Below are 23,978 nucleotides of genomic sequence, written 5' to 3' on the forward strand. Positions count from 1 at the left end.
ACGTATGCACTCGTATGTAAATTCAAAACAATAGCATTTATAAGTCCTTCAGAATCTTTAATTGTCACGCACAAACTAGTCAGTGAATTGTAAAAACTAATGGCATTTTTGTTTATTGCGCTTTTAACGCGTATATGTAATAAGTCCTTATCTTACGGTCAATGCGGCAATTTCAAAAAACATAATAATTTTTTGCCATTAAAAACATTCTAGAACTTTCGGCTTGCTTTAAGTAAAATAACGTTGCTATTATTATTATTTTCAAAAGACCTTTCGCAATTTCTGTGATTCAATTCTTGCAATCTAATATAATTCACTATATACATATATAACAGTATTTATTACAGCATTTACTTTAGTAATGAAAATTGCTCCTGGCAAATTTTCTTGGTAAATGATACAATGAAAGAGATTTGTTTAAATCCTATTTATTTTTAACAGGAAAATAAATCTCATTTCGTACTGACTTAGACAAGCTATTTTTGATATTAATATTATTCTTCTCCAGAAGAGTATCGCTGATTAAAGTTATTCAAAAGTTTTGTAACGGGGCATCAAATCCAAAATAAAGTAGTCGCGGAAGTACAAAATCCTTAGAGATCTGATGTTGGTGGCTCTCGATATGCGTATACAGCATGGAATTGAATAAAATAAAATGAATGGAATAAAAGCCCTATTCAGACTAAATGAGATTATCTCTCGGGTGACTCTTTGTAAATCAAACCATTGTGGTTACTTCCCAAAGGCCATAAAAAATCACGAATAAGAAAAACTATTTGTTAAGATAAAAACAATACTTTTGCTTCGACAAATATAATAACAGTTATAGAAATATTTTTGCTTTTCTAAAATCTGTGCTAATCATACATCTTAGCTTTTGGGTATTTTAATATGATAATTTTTCTTGTGGGTTCATGAAACATCTTTGTTCTCTACAAAATTAAAAAGAAAACTTCCTACCCGTAAAGTTAAACAATGAAAATCTCTTACAAAAATAATGGCAAATACCTAGGTTATGCTTTAGGATAGGCAACTTAAATAAAATACATATATCTAAACAGAAATAAAACCACTAAGAGTAAACATAATTAAAGGAACTAGTTAATCATCAGGAAACATATTAAAAGTAAATATGGACATTTAAAACCCAAATCTGGAGATACAGTCAAAGACTTATGTTACTTATTACTTAGTGCAGCTATGAGAGTATTTTACAATGGTGTGGTTTTAAATAATAGTATTCTTAAAATGAACCAGAGAAAAGAAAATAAAATAATTACCAGAAATTAATAAAAAAACAACCTCTAATGTATACTTTATGGGTATTTTTAATTTTTTAAATTACAATCAGCACATTTATTAAGTTGAGAAAAAATTAACCATTAATATTTATATTTCTTTTACTTCTACATATTGTCAAGATTAATAATTATATGGTGGTAGTTAATTTAAATTATATTTCTATCACTCAGTCTTCTTACAAGTCATACAACAAAGTTTTTCAAAGTCTGGTAATACACAATACCTCAATAATGCCGGTAAGGCACAATAAATACTTTTATCTTTGACACACGATCGAGGACAGGATCCATGGCAAGCCCGCCATTGAGGAGGAGGAAGAGTACCACAGTATTTGGTGTTTTTATTTCCAGCGCTGCATTTGAAAGACCGCATTGAAATTCCTGCTCCGCAAGTGGTCGAACACTGAAAATATATTTTTATTTGGTTTATGTACAGTATTTCAAGCAAAGAAATGATTGGTATAACTTTAACGAGAATCTAGTAGGCACTAAATAAATAATATATTGTAGCAGATTTAGAGGTGAGTCTTTCAGACAGATGTTCCTATAATGATATCTAGGATATACATTTCAAAGGTACAATATGTACACTAATTAGATTGAAATTGTGAATTGCTATTTAACTATTATTTGCTATATCTAAATTTATAGATTATCTATACCTCTGACCATGGTTCTTCAATCCAATAAGCAGGACAAAGAATTCTGTTACACGGTTTTTCTTGTAACGGTTTTTCATCACCACACTTTGTCGGTTCAACCATATAGATCCATGGCTTATCACCCATGCTGTGTTTTAAAAAAATATACATCAAATATAAACATATATTAGGCATTAAAACATTATACACATTATCATTTTTACTCTGAATAATCCACAGTAGTCGGTATGCAGTACAATTCCCTATGAGCCACTCCTTGATCGCCACATGTCGCGCTGCAAAATTCCCATTCACCGACAACCCAATGAAAGTCACATCTAAAATTATTTATTAATTATTTAAGTATATAGTATATCTTATGTGTCTATTAAAATCATCATACTTTTTGTCACAGTTTTCATCTAAAAATTTTATTCTGGTGTTTGTTGAACATTTTATTGGATCTACGGTTGTATTTGCGTTCAAGGCATCGATGCAGAATGGACCTTTAGGCTGTTTGTCACAGTGACACTTTGTCATCGTCCAAACGTACCTTTCTAAAGAATCAGAAGATACCATTGTGCTCGGTAATGTGTAATTAAGTTGAATGGTGACTTCAACAATGTTGATGTATTTTTTCGGTGAAGATATCTGTGGAATGAAATACTATATAGTATAGATATATTGCCAACTCATTTTGAAATTGGATATGATTGAATTTTCTCTTTTAAATTTTAATACCTAAAACTTTTAAAAATATTAAAAGGTTTCATGTATTTTTCTTTAAATTTACCCATAGTTATGAATAATTTTTTTCTTCTTTTATTATATAACTTCAACAATTGTAAACAATGATAATGGTTTTGAACCAGTATTCTGCATTTAATATATCTGAATGCTTTTGCACACATGTTTGATTTAATATGTATTCATAAAAAGAGGGACTAAACAGAGCTAAACTCGAAAGTATATTTTTATAAACATTTTTTTTTAATTAGACCGTATTTTTAGAGTAAGGCTTATATTAAAAACAACATAAAAATCACATTATTTTGTCTTTTCGAAATTATTCTATATACAGATGTAAATATATAATTTCGCGATATAAGTGTTCCTATTTCTCAATTTATATTCCTATACTATATCTACGTTAACACAGTCAGTTCGAGAGCTATACATTTCATCATTATTCATATTTGAGAAAGAAATGACAAGTTAGGGTTTACGTCTCTACTATTAGTACACGATATGGATATACGTTCGATATACTTATTATTGCTCGGATTAATTGATAAATATAAAGGATATCTGTGTCTAATCAGGGCCGGCCCTAGGTTATTGTGCCCCCCAGGCAAAAACTAAATTCCCCCCCCCCTCCCCATATTAATACTTTATTAACTCATTACATGAGCGCAAAAATAATTCAAATTAAAGTAATTTAATATTATATTTGACACCATATTTTTTTTTGCGATTGTGGGTATTTTAAGAATTTGTAGTTTTATTTTCGTCGCGATTTTTTACGCGTGAAATAATCTAAAGAGTGCACAGTAGTGTATACAAAAAAATAATATCAGATTATATTTTTTACCAATATTGTTTGATAATTTTAAGTAAATATTGCGCCTTTATTTGGTATCACGGCGCCCCACAAGATCTAGCGCCCCAGGCGATCGCCTGTACTGCCTGCCCCTCGGGCTGGCCCTGTGTCTAATTGCCACTCTATCACCATCCTGTCACCAAAATCTTTTGCTGGCACGACAAAAATACATAACGTAAACAGTTGCATAAAAGGATTAGGATTTTACCGACTAAAATATTGTCATACAAAATGACAAATTAATAAAATTAGTGACATTAAAAAAACTAAATATGTACTAGTGAGTTGTCAATTATTGTTGATGTCAGATGATTTAATAATAAAAAATTTTGAATGCATTAAAATTATTTTTTGTGTAGATAAAATATATTAAACATATATTTTCGATGTAACGAGACTAACTCGATTTAACGAGCATGGTATTTAATATGACAGCCCGAAGTAACGAGCTGTCAGTTATTGCTGTTTGTCAAGTGAGGTTATAATCGCTTTGTTCTGTTTTTGGACGGAATTTCTCTTAATATTTGGACATGGCTGATAATATTATCGCCAGCGAGACGCCCGTTGTCAAGAAGAAAAAGAAAATGAGAAGATCTTTGACTGTAGCTCAAAAATTAGATGTAATCTCGAGATTGGAAAACGGGGAACGACCAAGAGACATTTGTAAATCTATGCATTTACCTTCATCCACAGTCAGATGTATAACATTGCAGAAAGATAAGTTGACGAGCGTGGCTAGAGAATGCGTACATGGAATGAAAGCTGATCGAATCACTAGAACTAGAGACATGATGATGGAAAAACTAGAAAGATTACTAATCAATTGGATAGATTGCCATTATCAGCGGAACGTGAATATGAATTTTGCAGTTATACAAGAAAAAGCGCTCTCTTTATATGACTTATTGAAGAAGAAAGCCGAAGACGAAGGCGCTACAAACATAAGCGACTTCAAAGCTTCAAATGGATGGTTCGAGCGCTTCAAAAAGAGGGTTAACTTTCAAAATATACACGCGGATAGAATAGGTTCTGAAGTTGAAGTAGTGAAGAATTTCAATCAAAATTTATTAAAGATAATCGAAGAAGAAGGATACACGCCGATGCAAATCTTTAATGTAGATGAAACAGGTCTGTTTTGGAAGAAGCTACCGTCTCGGACTTTTATAGCTATTGATGAAGAACAATCACCGGGTTTTAAGATATCAATGGATCGACTTACACTACTCTTAGGCGGAAATTTAAGCGGAGACGTTAAACTAAAACCATTTCTTGTATATTATTCAGAAAATCCACAAGATTTACAAAATACAAATTTACCAGTGATATGGAAGTCTGAGAAAGTATCATGGGTGACGAAGGAAGTATTCGCAGATTATATATCAGGCTATTTATCACCGTTTGTAACTGAATATTGTATGGAAAACAACCTAGATAATAAAATACTCTTATTAATAGACAATGCACCAGGACATCCCTTCAATTCTAAAAATTACGCAGATAATATTAAGGTCTTATTTTTACCTCCAAACACTACGTCTATTTTACAACCGATGGATCAAGGTATAACGTCATTATTTAAAGCATATTATCTGCAGTTTGCTATGGAGTATCTAGTAGCAGGTTCTGATGAAGAAAATGAAATGTCAATAAAACAATTATGGAAGGATTATAATATCAAAATGGCTGTAGAAAATATAGCAGCAGCTTGGTACAATATAAACCAAAGTCACATGAACAGTGTTTGGAAAGCTTTATTACCAAATTGTGTAAATGAATGCCAATCTATAGATCAAACTATACTCGAAGTTCAGAATAACATCGTAGAGCTGGCGCATGCTATGGGATTTTATGGAGTAGATCAAACCGACGTTAGAGAATGCTTGACGTCGTACATGATTAAATTATCTGATGAAGAATTGGTTCATCTCGGTGACGAAATCTGTGATATTAACAATGAAGGCGGAGAACCGGCGAAAAATTTGGACACTAGGACTCTTACGTTAATTTTTCAAACCTGCGAAAAAGCTGTTAGGATCGCAGAAGAAAACGACCCACAAGCTGAAAGATTGTCTGATTTCAAGTTTAAGATGGAAGAGGCTCTCGATTGTTATAAAAAATTGTATAATACTAAAATGACGACAAAGAAGTACTATTAGAATTATAGATTTTTCCTTCATCTAAGATGTAGAAATATATTATATTTGGTAAATTTATAGCACAATAATTTAATATGTTAAGAAAAATTATACAATAATTACATGTTCCTCTAATAATATTATTTTTCTATTAATGTTAATTAAAAAATGATATTACACAAATATTTTTTATTTCTAATTATATATTTTTTATACATATACCTTATCCGGCATTAAAATTATTCGTTTATTGACTACATCGTATGTTTTAGAAAAGACTTTATTTATCTTTTATTAAATACTTCGATTAGATTAGGACTGTACTTTAAACAAGTCGGGGGGGAGGGGGGCCTGCATTGAGATTGAAAAATTGTCCTCGAGCCGCGTTGAATACTTTTTTTGCAATAATTACTTATATTAAGTTTATTTGAAAATATTATCGTTAGTAGGGTCTCCAAATCCTTTCAAAATTCATTGAAAATACATTATTAAAAAAATTCTTGAAAATGACCACGACATTTTTTATTGAAATTAAAGAAAATACACTAATATTATACTTTTTATAAAAATTAGAGAAAATACACAAAAGAAGAAATTTAAATTTGAATGAGACTTCTATGGTAGTATGACTTATTTCTGAAGTAGATATCAGGGCATCAAACCGCTATGTTTTCGTTCCAGTTCATTAAAAAAAGTATGAGTCGATTCGGTTCCGGGATAAATATCGGTTTTCAGTTAAGCTTCGAGTGATTATTTTTATTTGTATTAAAAATTAATTTCCACCATATTTTAAAACAAACTATTAATTGATACTGGGTTCTTCTTTAAACTCGCTCACATAATCACCGTAACCAAGACAATAAAAAGGATGAAGGTGACAAAATAGTGTAACTGAACATACCACAATAGTCATCGTTATATCCAGAGGAAAAAGAGTAACAAATATATGACATGTAATAATAACTCTCCAATGCAGAGGAATAACAGTCGCGGAAACTATACCATCGGATGACAAAAAGCACGATTTAGTTAGCATACGACCTTCGAAAGATGTCCATGAAGCAAATGTCACTTTCTAGAGGCATGGACATATTTCGTTAGTCGAATGAACGAGTGCATTGTGTATGATGTTATGATTAGTCAGAGAGTTTTCCATAGCTATGATACTTAAGGCCGTTCTCCAATGAATGAAGGACAGACGGAGAGATAAGCAAAAGAGGAACCGACATCGGCGGACAGCAAGAGAAACGTGCCACGGAGAGAGATTACGAGACCTCAGAGGACCACCCACTGAACATCATCCCTCCGCCAGCTTCTCCACCAACGCCTGGAGATAAGCAATACTCGCCCACCATAAAATTCGTTACCACCGGCGTCTTTCTGGCTGCGAAATCACACCCCTTAGGATTACAATGATATAATATACATAATTATAATTAATTAAAGGTATAATAATTAGAACTATAATATGAATAAGTGCCATTTTATTTCCCCGCACATAAATGAGGCAATGCCTTGTAGATATCAGTGGTATTTGCATAAAATTGAAATTTATGAGTGAAATATCCAAATGTTTGTTGACGTGTCCTGGGCATAATTTAATTTTAATCTTGGTAAATTTACAAACCGCTACATTTGCATACCACTAAGCTCAAAGTGCACTAATATTTCCGTTAATGAATTCTCCACAGCATCCGGAATTATTTTCTTGTTCCTCTCCATCCGGCCTCAGTAATTATGCACAGTAATACAATACTCAAGCATGCAATACCAAACTCCCATACTATGTATAGCATTACAACTCATCAAAAGTTATACAATCAAGGCTTACAAATTACCATAATGTCAATTAAGATAATTCCATACCAGAACAAAAATAAAATAAAATACTTTGCGAAAAAATCTCCCGCAAAAAAGCCTCTCTTTAATTTTTTAACTTTATCATGAATAATTTATTTCGGTCATTGTCTGGCGAGGAGAGTAGAAAATCTGACAAATATTTAGGGGCTATACAAGACGTATCCCAAGACGAATGGCGCTCGAAGATAAGGAGGAATTGAGACTATAGAAATGTGTATACACACAAAAACTTGGACATAATAATCTAAATCCAGAGGTCGAAATTTATGAAGTGACAATTGGGATATTTCGATTCTGGCTATGTTGTATATCGAATATATCAATATACATACACACTCGAGGGATTCTTGGATAAGAGAGAGCAAATACAAACTTGTTTTTTCATCTCTCTATAATAAATAATGTGATTTATTATGTTTTGCTATTTATAAAATATATTTATTTATTTTTAAAAGCTGTGTTATTACAGATTAAACTAAATAATAATAATATATATTTATATGATATTTATTAGGTTGAAAAATAATTATTTATAAGCATTGTATTTAGATTTAGATTTTAAATATACATAATATAAATGAAGCAACGGGAAACTACCACTTAAAATTAGGTACATATATAGTTTGCGAAATACGTTTCTTTCATTATGAATCAGCAACGAGCGGAAATAAAAATGTTTACTCGATGCAAATATTTTCCTCTTTATATCAGACAGAGGAACGTTTCGACTGCGGCCTTGAAGCCATCGTCCCGGGGGGACCGCAAACATCGAACGTTTCGGCAAACATTCGAACCACGGAATATTGTGTGCGCCTTACCAACACGGCGATGTCCTCCAAAAGCGGTCCAGCGCTTCTCAACGTGAGGGTCCCGGCGGACCTGCCTGGTTTGAAGGCAGCTCCTCCCAAAACGGCCACTGTTTCCTCTGCAGGATTTTCCTCTTCCGTCCTGCGTCGTAAATTTAGGTTAATAATGAAGGCTATAAAGAGGGATCGCTATTGGATTAAGATTTATAAAATCGTTTCAAGTGAAATGTGAAATTATTGTTTTATACGGAATCAATATATTTATATATATGTATGTGTCATTTGATGGATAATAAATAATACGATGGATGTAACAAGAAAGATAAGCTTTAAAATCTGATAATCAAATTTTAATGATATGTCATCAGAAATGAATGTATTCATTATCAGATTTTTTGGTTTTTAAATGTGAAGCCTGTTTCTAATATTGACAATTTTTTCATTACCATTATACATAATAATGTTAAAATAACAATCTCTCCGAGATATATTTCAGTTTATATATGTTTACATTAGAACACAAAGAGGTTATTGTTGATGTAATAAAAATAGCTATGAGTAAACGTTTTTAAGTGAAAGGCGTGATGAATAATTAATAGTTATTTAATGGTTTTATAATTGGATTAATGTATTTATTATTATATATAAATATATATACATATGTATATAAAAATATTATTTTTAATTGATATTAGATCTACATATATAATATCATACTATTTGTTTTATTTATTATAAAATAACATAATATTTAACAGTTTATAAATATTGAATATTAATTAGTTATGAGTTAAATTGTATTAATTGAATAAATTATATATTTCCTGATTACTAATACAAAAATCTTTTAGTAAATTAATATTCCTTTTTATGTACTCTTTGTTGATTTTTAATAATGAATTTTTTTAACTATGAAGATCTAACTATGTATCTTTGAGATATGGTAAATATTGTATATTGCTAATAACATTTCAGAAAAGTAGAAAAACTATTCAAAGAAACCATAACCATACCCTAAAATTTGTCAGCGCTAAACACATTTAATACGTTTCTTTGAAATATAAAACCATGTGACTATGTATATTATTTTCAGCAAAACGGTGACAAAATTATTGAACACATGAGAATTCCGCTCATTATTATAAGAACATTGAAATTGAATATAAATATACAATACCTAATACATATATTAGTTGAGGTCCGAAAATTTATCATCCGAAATTCACCGCCAGCAATTTACCGCCAGAAATTAATCGCTAGCAGATTACTAACATTTAGATAGCCTTTAATTTAAGAATTCACGGCGTGTTATTACCACAGAGCTTAAGTGATTGCATATACATTAATTTTGAAATTTTGACGATGATTTGTAAAAAACAACCATTTGATGATTTGATGATTTGTAAGAAAATAACCATTAAATCGCTGGTAAAATCACAATTTACGCAGTTTCTGATATTAAACACATTTTTTATAAATTAAACTTTGTTACTCAAGACTACGAATATTATGAGTATATTCGCCAATGTATTAAAAAAAATGATATAAGCCTTTGGAGGATCTATTTTGATTTCTGACTTCGATTGAAAGCCAAGCAGTCATCAAAAAGTAAGCAAGAGTTAAAACTCCAGACTTAAGACTTCGAATGATAATAAAAAATCAATATATTTACTCTTATCATAAGTATTTTTTTAGAAATACATAAAAACTTATATATTTACTTTTTCTTCAGCATTTGTGCTGCGTCTAGTGATTTTTTCGCCTCTAAACCATATACTTTCTTATCCTTCTTTTTGAGCGCCAAATGAAAGGTGGATTCCACAGAAATATCATTTGTTTCTAAATTTGGATGAAGACCAACCACTATAGAAACATGCCTTGATTCTTTTGGAAGCACCATAAGCTTGGTCATATCTAAAAAAAATACAAAACAATTTGCAAAAGTAGAATATTAATAAAGGTCACAAAAAATTGAATATTCATAAGCATACCTCCCCTTAAAACTTTTTTAAAAACCAGGAAACTGTTGACGCAGGATCTACCTGTGCCCCCACATTCCCCACAGGCGTCTGCTGCCTTCGTGGAATTTTCCACTCCATTGCAACCGAGTTTATGACATTTTCCCTGAAAATATATATGGAATAAACTTTTCGTTCCTTTATGGGTGTGTAGTTAACATTTTATTATGTGTAACGCAACACCTAGAATATAAGCATGTAATTTTTAATATTTTTAATATTAAATACTTTGCTACATAGCATAAATAATCTGGAATGAAGCAAACCTTTATGCAAATGTGATGTTCATTATCATAAGAACAAGGAGTTCCATCTGGATATAATTCACCACTCTTCATAACTTCACGATTGCTCCAAAGAATGCAGCTTACCTTGCACATATTCTCTTCTGGATGTTTAATATGGAAAAGTATTAATCTAGATAACATAGATTTACCTTTATAGTTTTGAAAAGATTTTGAATTTACCTGTTTCTTCGTGATATGGAAGCCATTCTCCATACTCATTATCATCTTCGTTGAAACCTAAACACAATTCTCCTCTGACGTCTTTCTTAGGAGATATTTCACAGCGCTTTGCATTTATGCAGATCTTCACTTCTTCTTTGTCTCCTTTGCAATCAGCTCCACCAGCAGTTGGGCTAAAATATGTATAAGAAAAAATATATTTTATGCAAAGACGCAATTAATAATAAGCCAGTCCTTCTATGATCGACATTATATATAGTAAAATACTAAAATAATCACAGCTCATGTGTTGAGCACACATTTAGAACATTCGTTGTTGGCTATAACAGCAAAAATTCAGTTTTTATATACGTTGACTTTTGAGAATATAAATATAAATATTTTTAAGAATATGCTGAGATGCTAATAAAATAAAATTGAAGGTGTGGTATTGGTATAGATATATACACTGGATGTTTGTCCATATATACTTTACACTATTCAGAAATTACAGTCAGTAGGCAGCGATTAACAAAAGCATTTCATTGGTCCGCTTTTGCCGAATAAGTCCTTCATATACTGTTTAACATTTTTATAAAATATTTATATGTATTAGAGACTCCACTTTATTACATATATTATTACACTAAGATAACGATTTTTAAGCTTAAAAACGCTTTAACATGTTTTGCTTCAAAGTTTACTACACATATGTGAAAATAATATAATATAATAAATCTGATTATAAAATCAGATTTTATAGAAAAAAGTACAACAATATTATTCTCATGCATCATAGTCGATTATGCATATGGCTATTTTTATGATTTATAACAATATTTTTACGTGTTGTTTAAGCAATAATATTATAATACATTTTTAATTGAAATCTTTCTTTGTTAAAAACAGTTTGTTATTTGAAGGATTAATTCAGTTACGGTAACGATATGCATTAAAAAGCTTATAAAGGTGCCAGATTGCATTAAGCTTATACAGCAAAGTTGTGTTCACGATAACGATGAAACTATTCAACTAATTCTAATAAAACTTTGTAACTGCGTTTATAAGAATCTTTAATACGACATGAAAAGTTTTTCGTTTAAATTTAACCATAAGTTCTTAACTTTTATAATGTTCAATCTGTCTTTGATTAAATTAAATTATAAACTATTTACAATTAAACTTTGTTTATATTATTAAAGTAGTATAGATAACCCAATTAACAGTTAAAATCAATATTTAACTTTGCTAAGTAATAATTGAACCTTAACCGAAACTGTCCAAGTAATCAAGAGAAATACATAGCTAAATACCCCTTCATATACATATAATACAATACGATTATTATATTATTCACGTATTCATGAATATACTCGCAATGATTCTCGAAATAAATCTCCGGCCTGATGTTATAAATGCACATGTTAATAAATCACGGTGTAGCGGTAAATAAAGCAGACTATTACTATCACAAAGCTTAAGGCTTTACTGTCGGGATTTCAGAACACCTCCAATCCCCCGGTTGACGTTTATCAAGGGCTGATTTAGTCCTTTGTTGTGGAATCCTCACACCAGTTTGCCTACTGCTTGCTGCACAAGGTGAACTTCAATCATCGACCAAATGGAGAAATTTACATATGGTTAAATTAATTTTGATAGCGTTTGGTAGTAGTTTATGATACGAATTATAAATTAAATGTGTGCGGTAAATGTACATCATCGCGGATATATATTATAACTGGTTGTTAAATTTTAAAAGTATAATAATAATATGATATTTGATACAGGTGTATAATATATATATATAAATAAGTAAAAAAACAAGAGAAAAATAGTTTCTCACTTGTTTTTTATATAATATTAAACAAATTGTTTATTAAAAAAATAATGCTTTTTGAAACGAGCAGTATAATGAATACTTCAGGAGGTTAATATGAGACCTCATACAGGAAAAATTCAGGGAGGTGTTCTTAGAACTTTTGTTATATCCTCCATTATTTTTCCGATATTGCTTCATCGGACTGTCATATTTTCAGTTATTATAACATTCGCTTCGTAATAATAATAAAATAAAATTAATTAAACATATCCGAATTCACCCAGAACCATTTTTAATAAAAAAAAAACCGCCGGAATTATTAGAGGTGAAAAACCGAAAAATAAACTAGTCCAGAAAAAATATTAATAAAAACTAAATTATTATTGTAACCAGGGCCGCCGAGAGCAAACCCCGGCCCTGGAAAAACAATAATTCCGGGCCTTTATACCTTAATGGCATTATATATATTTTTTAACATCGTAATATAATTTCTTGAATAAATAATAATATGTGCGAGTTAACTCTTTCTATGCTACAAATAAATATAAAAATATGCGAAATATTTTAATTAGGCATTAAAATCATTAAAATTATCTACTCATAATATTTACCTGACAATTAGTTATGTTTTCTTTGCTGCTCAGTGTTGCCATATAGTGAATTTTCAGTCCAGCAATAAAATCGTACCATCGCGGTGAAAACGCTCGATTATCAAGCGTTTATATTAGGACTTTTTATAATAATATTACGAATGAGAATTAAATTAAACACAACTAAACCAAATTTTGACCAACACAAGAGTGCAAAAAACAATTATCGCTTCACAGAAGTCAAAAATCCACGTCAAAAGCAATAAAATCGTGCCGTCGCCGTCACAGCAAAGACACTAATATGGATATTAGCGTTTTTTTCCATTTCTATCATGTCTGGGAAAACAGAATTATTAAAATTTTATTTAACCCTTAATTACTCGCATGGGGTCAAAGCAATTTCGCATTAAAAAATGAAGCATTTGCTGTTTCTCGAAATTCCCCGCTCTCTTGCTAGCTTCATAATCCGCGTCGAAGTTTGTATTCCTGTAGCGAAAAAGTCACAGGAGTGGAAGGATGTGTCGCTGCGCTCTTAAGCGGTGACCCCGTGCGAGTAATTACGTTACTTTTTTGAAAGAGATTGATTGGGTTCCGTGGCCGTTCAAAGGCAAAGTTTACATGCCAAGCAGACCAAATAAATTCGGTATAAAAAACCAAGCATTGGTAGACTCCAAGACATTTTATTTGCTGGCCTTTGAGGTTTATTTTGGCAAACAGCCTGCGGGTCCTTACCAAGTCTCAAACAGCCCAAATGACATAGTAAAACGTATTGTAGAGCTGATAAAAGAGAGTAACCGTAGACAATTGGTATACGAGCGTGAAACTCGCAAATGAATTATTGGATCCACCCTACAAGCTCACTTTAGTTGGAACACTCAAGAAAAACAAACCCGATATACCTCAGGATTTTTTGCCAAACAAAACTAGTAAAACTAAACGCAAAGTTTGTGTGCAATGATCACTCAAATATACTGTCAACAGTGTAATAAAAGTGATTCGGAGAGTTCCTAAAAATATTCTAAAATTTTAACTTTATCTCAGTATAAGTATAAATTGTTAATTTTTGATAATTATTTTAATTTAGCTTGTTTTTGTTTAATTAGATATTAAGTTTATGTTATTCCTTTGCTTTATTATAGAATTAATAAAGCACTTTAATAATAAACAAGTTTTATTTACTTATATATTTAATAAATAATAAAAATTATTCCTACAATTTGGGGTCATCTGTGACCCCATGCGAGCAGTTATGTAATTTTCTTTGTGCGAGTAAGTAAGGGTTAATAATCACGGATGAATATCGTGATTATTAAATAAAATCGAATTTGAAAATAGTTATTTACCAGTAACATGTATTATAAAATTAATCATATATTAAAGATAAACGTGTAATAAAAAAATAAAATCAAGCACATATTAGGTATTAAAATGTGGGGAATCCTATTCTTGAATCTCAAGTTAAAACGAGCATTCGTCAATAAGAATAAACAAGACAATAGTGAGATCACATAAAGGCCCTCGTTACGACTATAAGAAAAGTGTGTCCAATAAATAACACGCAAAGATTCTTCGGTTCATTGAATGAATATTTCTCTGTTACGAAATGGTCACGGGAAACACTGTATCACCGGAAGACAAAAAATATCGTAAAGTTACAATATTCCCGTTGCACAATTCGACTTCGGAGATGTCCATCAAGTAAATATCATTTTCTAAAGGCGTATGCATATTTCGTTGATCTAAGAAGTGAGTGCAACGATTTGCTGGTGGATTGCTAAATGATTGTGATTGGTCAGAAAGCTTTGCAGACCTAAATACATCTCTAACGAGGACCAGGCAGACACTCGAAAGAGCAGATTCGGCCCGCCCATGGACAACATACGGTTATGGACGCTCACATCCTAAGAGCACCGCAGCAGAGAGGGATCAACATTCGCTATACTGTCGCTGTCACACCAATCACAATTCTAAGGATCTTCCACTGACATCATCCTTCCGCTAGCTTCTCCACCACCGCTCGGAGAATAACAATCTCGCCCATCATAGTCTGTCGCAATATATTAACTAATAAAATTCTCACTAGTTTCCATCTGCGTCTTACTGGCTGCTAAGTCACACTCTAAAGGGTTAGAATCCCGAAAAAACTCCTTTAGCTTATAGAAAATATCTTATGTGTATTAAAAAAAACTTTAACACATAACTACCATTGATTTAGATTTGAAATATCGAGTGTCTTAAGCAGGTAGAAAAACCTACAAATATGACTGTAACACAAGTATTCATGACGTAATATATTTTCTTTTAACTACTACTCAAAATAACATTAGCGGAGAAAAGACCAGATTGAAAATTGAAATTTTCAATCTGGTCTTTTCTCCGACTTCCAACTTGAAACTACATCAGAGTTCTTATTTTTAATTTGCCATCAGTGAAGTTTGTGCTTAATAGACACAGAAGAAACAGTGCCACGAGCATTGACTTTCAAACTGACACCATCCTGTCCATATAAAAGCAGTCTTTCCACTTAAATCGTTAGATTTGGTTCAGCACAGCAGTCACCTTTGAGACGACTATTTTTAAAATACAAAGCAATGGAACGAACGATTCAATACGTATATTTATTTAAATATCAATTCACTGCACAAATTTAAACTGTTATATATTTTTTTAATATTTAATTTTAACTGAAATAAACGTGAAGCCTTGTTGTATAGCAATATTGCATATGTACATTAAATCCGATAAAATAATGTTACAAAAATAATAGAATAAGATTTTTTAATAAATAAAATTATAAATAAAAGTAAACTTATAAAAGTACACTTAAACCTTATTTCAAAACAATTAATAATACAGCTAAAGTAAGACTATATATATATATAAAAAATCACTTTGTTGTGACAACATTCGTGCCTCATTCTCAACGTACGAAATGGGTTAATTAGGTCTGAAAGATGTGACTGACTAAAGCTCAAGATATCTTAAATTACAAAGCCAACTTTGAAACTGTAATACCTAGGATTGTCGCAGTGTCTGTATCGCTTCTGAACTCCATAATCGCAACTCGTAGTGCAATCCCCCCACGAGGTCCATGGACCCCAATCGCCGTCCTGAGGCACTGAATTGCGTCCAGACAAACGACCGTCCATAGATTGGCAATATCCCTCTATGCACCACTAGAAAAAACATCATCAAAAAATAAATAAATAAACATCAATTCAACTTCCGCTCGAACTTTAATCGGATTTTCCCTCCGAGCGGAAGAGCCCAGTCAAGTTTTCCGGTCACTTTTTTTTTCAATTTAAAATTCAATCAGAGAGAGGAAGCTTATATTGGGAATATTCATATTAAATTATATTATATATATGATGAATACTTTATCGAATCCGCATTGGGTCCCTTCGACCGGAGGACCTTTTTTAGTAATGCAGTATAAAGATGAGTTCTTATGGCCGCACCATAAATGAGTACAAGGTTCGATCAATTCGAAAGAGTTGCATAAGTGATAGCTAGAATTATAATAATATAATTTGTAATAATGTAACTTTTAATAATATTTAATAATTAAAACACAAACCCATCACCGTATTCCATTCTGCATTGCTCGTCCATTGAAAATGTATAAGATACGCCAGAGTCGAGCAGATTTTTCATCTTTGGCGGATTCGACAGACACGTCCATTGTCTGCACAAAAAAACAGCATTTGTATCTATAACCTTTAGATATATATGATTTAAATGATAAAACAAGTACTTGATGAGCCTTTGGAACTCTTTCTTCGAACAGGAAGACCAGGCGAATCGATTAAAGGTGGCTGTGACAGTAGGTGCCATTATGGTTCCTTTGTGAATCTCGTGGTCGCATTGGTTTCCTGCTTTGAGGTCACCGTCGTGAGTCAAACCCAAACTAGGGTTTTTAAAATTAAGAAAAAGTACATCAGCTATTAATAAAATATGAAAACATATTGTACAGTTGCGAACTAAATACGCTAAAAAGTTGTAACTGCTATGGAATCAATATATTTATATTAAGTTGTCGACAAAATTTAGTTATTAATAATAGATAAATTATATGAATTTCCACGACATTGGGCAAGTAAAAGTCTGAGTGGATACCATGTGTTTGTTCGTTAACACAAATTAATTTCTGGAGTAGCTCAATATCTAGAGGGCGATAGTCTCTCTGTGAGCATTGCTTAAATCCGACGGTCTAGTTCAGGACTCGGCAACCTATGACCCGCGGGTCACCAAGTGGCCCGTTTGATGATTTGAAGTGACCCGTTTCAGTTCTGCAAATATATTTTTTAACGTGTTACGATGTCACGACTAGACCACATATATTGTTGTTAGGACCAAAAGTATTCACTTACCCGAACAGTCTTTTTAATAGTCACATTTTAATTATTTTAACCCGCAGCCAAAAAAGGTTGCCGAGGCCTGGTCTAGTTAATTCGACATATTATTAAAATCATTTTAAATACTCAGAATACGGTTTGCAACTCAGATACAATTCCGAGGATTCCCAAGTATACAAGATTTTTTTTAAATGTTTGAAACATAATTCCATAATTGATAATGGAAGGGTAATGTAATTTTGTCCTTGATATTTTTAAACGCTTTATTCGATTATTTTAAAACATGCATTTGTTGATTTCGTCGTTAATATTCTCTACATACATTTTTACATTTAAAATTTATTATTTTAGCTTTTGTTATTAACTCACATGTGCGCCATCTCGTGCGCTATTATAAACGCGCTGGCTAGACCTTCATCCTTGTTCAAGGCTGTACTCCTGGACTTATCGCAAACCCCTGCCACAGGTGCGTACCCCGAAGGACCCCCTATATATTCCCTGGTGAGCCACACGGCGATATCGTGTGGCTTCTCGCCTGCAAAGTGTTAAACATAAGTAGGGTGTGGTATGAGATGTGACGTCACAGTATGTTTTATTACATACTCTTTGGCAGCGTTCCAATCAGGCGATGGTTCCAGCGGTTCACTGCCTCCAGGGACTTTTTTGCATTGCCCACCTTGATGAGGGAGTCGCTCTTGCTGTCGTAAAATATGAGTTTGGACAGTACTAAATTGAGGTTGGCGTTAAGGGACGCATCCTTGTATATGACGCTCACCTAAAAAAAAAAATTTTATATACTGTTTTTTACTGTGAATGATACAAACATACACGTTACTGTTGCATATTTACAATTGTGTCAATTGCTACAATATACAAAATAAATAGTAGTTGCAATTTCAAGGTAAATTTTTTTAATAGTACTATAAATTCAATATAAAATAATAATAAATAAATTACAACAGAAATAAAGATAGAAATTTACGTAAAATGCCGCACTTCCAGGTGTATACAAACAGATTAACAAATGTGTATAAATTACATCCCTACTCAAATGATTAATATTTTATATTATACCATTAGTATTTTTTCAGTTATTAAAGCAACAAAAATATACTCACTATATTCATCAGCGCCATTATATATGGTTTCAATTTATCTTTGCCATGAAAATTGATAACAGTATAATCAACAGCCAGAGCCATTTCCAGCCACTTTTCTTTAGAGCCAGAATTCATTGCTTCAAAATCTTTAAATAAATAATTGAATTTTCACTTTAATACATATTCTAGTTTATTTAACTAGTGATATAAATACCTGAATAAGGTCTCGTAACCCAAGGTGTATCCACGAAATACCCAATATCGTCATCGACGTACTTTCTAGACCTAACAGGTATAATTTTCTTGCTTTCCATAACCTTTGTCTCCTCGGTTGTCGTTTTGACTTCCTCTTCGTCAAAATTAAAATTCAATCCATCCAAAAGGACGTCTCCTGTCAGATTGAAACCGTTAACCACCTCACACTGAGAGCACCTTTTCCTCCTCCTCTTATCCTTTGACACATCATTATCCTTCGTCATGAAAAGCTTTGCATTGTACATAATATGACCACCTACCGGCTTCACAGTCGGTTCCACGAAATAGGACCCTGAATATGTCTCTAAAAAGCCATAATATTGATCATTGCATATTGTAACAATAGCCCTGGATTCACTTCTAAACCAAACCCTCCCAGAATAGAACTGACAAGAAACATTTTCTCGATCCTCTTTGATTTTAATCCCATCTGAGATCCAAGACTCTTGCAAATCATCTACATATAACTGTTGATTTTGCTTCAATATCAATATCCAATCTTCGATCTGAACTCTGGTGATGTCATGCTCTTGCTTCGCGTCTCGCTTTTGCCTAGGTGGCTTTATGATCGCTGGATAGACTATGATGCTATCCGAGATTTCATCTTCTGGGATGTAGTGTCTGGAACTGGAAACTTGGCACAATGTTAGCAAGCACAGGTATAGGAAGCACAACATTTCTCGGGACGTCTTGAGTCTTTCAAAGTTCAAAGGATAAAACTGTGGAGTGCTCGAGTGTTTGAAAGACGTTAAGTGGCTCTGGTTGTATTCGTTCGTGTAAATATAAACATGTGTCTGTGTGTTTAATGAAAGCGACGTCTGTACTAATGAACAGAAGCAATTAAAGCGAGTGAGTAATGCGCCAGATTAGTTTGTTGGTCAACACAGCGAGCTCTTTTGATAGGGGAGATGGAATGATATGAACATTTAATAAAATTGTTTACCGATTCGTGGGAACACATCCAAATAAGCCACAATTGATCTGAAAGATCGGAATTTATAATCAAAAATAGATATATCAATCTAAAACATGTATCAAATTGTATATTTTTGATTTTTTATTATTATTTTTCATTTATTTATTTATTTATTTAAAAAAAAATATATCTTTCCTAAATTTAAAAAAAGAAACTAATTATATTTTTAATTTGTAATGAGCTAAATCGCTGAAAGTTGGAGGGAGCAAGTTATCGACAACATAGTGGATGCTTGATGTAACATAAAGTTGCTGACCCAATATCCCACTAGTTCTTAGTGGGATATTGGGTCAAAAATATATAAAAATTATGATTGCTTCCCAAGATTAAAAAAAAAATAGTTTTGCTAATTAAAAAATGATTACGATTATATTTATCATTTTTACTATCTGCACAATTTTATCTCTAATGAGTTGAAATACGATTTATTAATTTTGCAACATATATTAGACCGAAACTTAAATATAATGCCTAATACACCATCTGGAAGTATATATATACTAATTACTTACGTTATTAACACAGATAATTAGTAGATAACCATCTTTAAAATGATCTCTTAGAAATGAATAAAAATTAGGTTATCAAATACATAAATGCACTTTTTATCGCGTTAGAATAATCTAATTGCTTAATTACTTTCACATAAAAATAATATGTCGTAAATAAACGCATTTTTATGGGCGTTCGTATCATAACGAGGTGAATATAATTAAATTTGGGGAAATAATAAATAAAACGACCATTCGTTTCGATTACACTTTATTGCCTCTGGATGGGTGGTAAATGGTCGATTTTACGATCTACGTTATTTATTATGTTTCATCGAACGAAACTACCAGAATATGGTAAAAATAAAACGTAATGTATTTTTGAGCGATATTTTTCACTAATATTTTTCTTATTATATTTTAACATGCTTCTATGAAAAACCAAATAAACACTACATTGTCATACATAAGAATAATAAGCAATAAAATATACATGTTTATTTTTATTAAAAAATAATAAAAAAATAAACATAAAAATCACACATAAGTGTAGTTTTTAAAAATAATATTTAATTACCATACAGAATCGTTGCGACAAAATTATTTGAAAAAAACACACTAAAAGAGTCTAATAAAACTATTTGATTTTTATGTCATAGATTTTCCATAAAACATATTTTTTTCTCGTCGGCGTAAACATACGATATTGCGTATCCAAGCGGACGTCCATTAAACAGTATTTAATATTGTGCTTTAAAGTAATTATTAACTTACTAAATTAATAATAGTGCGTGCTTTTGAAGGCAATGTTTTGCTCATTTTATTTATTGTATGTAAAAAAGCGCTGAATCAGTACATACTTCTCAAAAAATTCATTAATTGAGTTAAATTTTTATTTTTTTTATAAAAATTTCTCTAGAGTCGAGCCCCTAAAGGTCAACAATTTGACCCCTTCCCCATCCTCTTCGGCAGGCCTGACTGCGACTGAAGTCAAGTTAACTCTGCTACGTTACGCGGATCCTAGCGGAAGCTGCAGTATCATCTACAGCTTTTATTTTTACTAGCCTTGAAAATATTCGTTATAACATTTGTATAGCATAAAATAAATTCAACAATAACTAAAGTTATACAGAATAGTAAATAAAACATGAAATTGATTTTATTATGTTTATTTGATTCGAATAAAATTATTTATTACGTAATACAAACCATTCTTAAATACAAACCAAAAGAAAAATAATAAAATACATAAACACTTATTTTCTTATCATAATAATACTCCATTTCGATGTTATATGTACAAAATTAAAATGAAAAATCTATTGTTTTATGGTAAAATCATATTTAAACATTTCAGCTTCTTTTCTCATTTTCATTATTATTAAACACGTTAAGTGAATCACATTGACCATTTACAAATTGCATTGACTCGTCTAACTATAAAAAAATCTTTTACAATTCAAAAATTCTATCTAATCGTCGAATTGTTTATTTAAAGTTACCGTTATCACCGTTTTTTATTTATTTATTTATTTATTTAAATGACTCTTACTTTATAATTGGGCCCTTGAAAGCATGAACATTTAAGCCATAAATCTGACTTAGTCATAATGCCTTTTGACAGGTGTTTGTTCTTATTTTATATTATTTATAATAATATAATAATAACAGCGTCAAAGGGCTATATCAAATTTTATTACACAGTGCGTCTATTACGGTTCCTTAATTAATATTTCATTACATTCTAAACTTCGTACGCTCTTTGTTACTTAAAATCCGATATCAAATTTAAAACGTTCGAAGAGTCGAAAAGGAGAAGAGAAAGCTAATTAGATTTATTAAAAAAGCCGAAATCTAATTCTAAGTTGCTTTCAAAGGTTACACTTGAGTGTGTATTATAAATGTATAAATACAGAGCTTTGCAGAAACTTTTAGACACCCCCGGATTTGGGCGCCTCGGACCTTTGCTCTGCATATATACTGGTAACTATGTATCAAAATTGTGCACGAATAGTTAAACGTTTTATTGTGATTTGGTCATATATTTATATAACGATACACAACCATTTATTTGTAGCGTATATAATTTGTTACATATAAGTCAACTTAAAATTAAAATAAATCACTTTTTTTATAAATCGAAATTAGTTTTATTTTATATTATTTATGTGTTAATAATGCACATTTTTGTGTTTATATTAATGTTTAAAATACATATTTTTTTAAATAAATACAAATAAAATAAAACCACTACAACTTACATGCTCATATATATTGAATCCCATTTTTAGAATTATATTTTATCAAAAAATAACAAGCCCTACTAGATTAATTTAATTTGACTGATATTTTTTAAATATTTTTTGAATGATTTTTTAAAATATTTTAAATCTTTTTATTTATATTTAAATATACATTATATATACAAAACCCCCCAATTTTAATACAGCGTTTAAAGGTCGAAATATCATTATTGAAAAAGGTCATGAGTGCTTTTTTTTAAACTTGAGTTCTACATAATACGAACTTTGACCCTGATCAATTTAATGTGAAAATAAAAATGGTTTAAAAACCCTGTTTTTTGAAGTAAATAAAAATAGTATTATTTAACACTTGTTTTAATTAAATTGTTTAAGTAGTGTTTATATATCACAAATGCTTTTATTCAATTTAGCTTTATTTATTGGTTTTTCCAGTGGAATTTAAAATTTTTGTTGCTTGTTTGTAAGATTGATTTTTATGGAAATAATATCTAATGTACATTAACATATTTTTATAAATTTAAAATAAATTTGATTTAAAAATCAATTGATGTCGTACCCTTAATCCCAGATTGTGTATATATTATATTTTGCTTTATATTTAGTACAATTGTTAAAAAATAATTAAATGTAATACATACTATGCAGAGAGAAATTTTATATTTTTATAAATTAGTTATTCTTAAAATAATAATTAATAATTCTTTTCAATGAAAAATTATAACGTCAAAATATAAAAATTGCGCAGTTAAACTTTATTTTTAAAAACTGTATATAAATTAAAAAATATCTGTTATTTTTATAAGGAAATGAACAAATACAAAAATATTTTTACATTTATTAAAAATAACATTGTAAATTTTTTTGAATAGCGCATTAAATTTTTTTTATACAAAATTAAAAAAAAAGTTTTTCTTTAAAGAATATTTTACTGTAAAGTGGAATAAAAAAATGATAACTAACATTTATCAAACACAAGTATCTACAAGGTAATAAAAATTTGCTTTTGTTCAAATGACTTATATAAAACCTCCCACAAATAATATAATTATGCTTTTATAATTATTATTATGAATAGAACATTGCTTATGTAATGCGAAAATTTACGCAGTAACGCGGTAATGGTCAAAAATGTGTTAGGAGCTACTGCATATCCGAAGAACACGCGCAGAACTATACAATTTTTTTTTCAGTCTACACAAAAAAATATATTTGGTTGCAGCTACACATTTTCAATTACCACCAGACCGCCTTTTTTATAACATAAATTAAAATTTACAAGCAATAAAAAATTTCAAAAATAATTAAAATTCCACTGGTAATT

The 23,978-nt window shown here is 30.7% G+C and overlaps 1 protein-coding gene across 1 annotated transcript; it reads right to left on the reverse strand.

The window, feature by feature from the left end:
* Positions 1 to 1,305: 1,305 nt before the first annotated feature.
* On the reverse strand, positions 1,306 to 19,669 carry LOC148237358 (A disintegrin and metalloproteinase with thrombospondin motifs 1-like). Its single transcript, XM_088205353.1, has 17 exons — positions 18,886 to 19,669; positions 18,690 to 18,817; positions 18,175 to 18,346; positions 17,941 to 18,106; positions 16,971 to 17,123; positions 16,794 to 16,901; positions 16,593 to 16,725; positions 16,232 to 16,392; positions 10,829 to 11,001; positions 10,628 to 10,749; positions 10,335 to 10,467; positions 10,065 to 10,257; positions 8,356 to 8,485; positions 2,346 to 2,593; positions 2,167 to 2,280; positions 1,964 to 2,090; positions 1,306 to 1,704 (listed from the first exon to the last, which is right to left on the reverse strand). The coding sequence occupies exons 1-17, from the start codon at positions 19,601 to 19,603 to the stop codon at positions 1,465 to 1,467; spliced, it is 3,219 nt and encodes a 1,072-aa protein (XP_088061479.1). The 5' UTR covers positions 19,604 to 19,669; the 3' UTR covers positions 1,306 to 1,464.
* Positions 19,670 to 23,978: the final 4,309 nt, after the last annotated feature.

Source organism: Plectrocnemia conspersa, unplaced genomic scaffold (genome assembly GCF_051122295.1).
Source record: "Plectrocnemia conspersa isolate PC_06_02 unplaced genomic scaffold, ASM5112229v1 ptg000002l, whole genome shotgun sequence".
In the NCBI taxonomy this organism is placed as follows: Eukaryota; Metazoa; Arthropoda; class Insecta; order Trichoptera; family Polycentropodidae; genus Plectrocnemia; species Plectrocnemia conspersa.

What these genes read in the sequence shown, in the direction of transcription:
- LOC148237358 (XM_088205353.1), bottom strand. Translation starts at nt 19,603, where the DNA reads ATGTTGTGCTTCCTATACCTGTGCTTGCTAACATTGTGCCAAGTTTCC. An exon ending in GATTGGAACGCTGCCAAAGA is followed by an intron (nt 18,107 to 18,174) that starts GTATGTAATAAA and finishes AACACTTTGCAG; the next exon opens with GCGAGAAGCCACACGATATC. An exon ending in GAGTTCCAAAGGCTCATCAA is followed by an intron (nt 16,902 to 16,970) that starts GTACTTGTTTTA and finishes TTTTTTGTGCAG; the next exon opens with ACAATGGACGTGTCTGTCGA.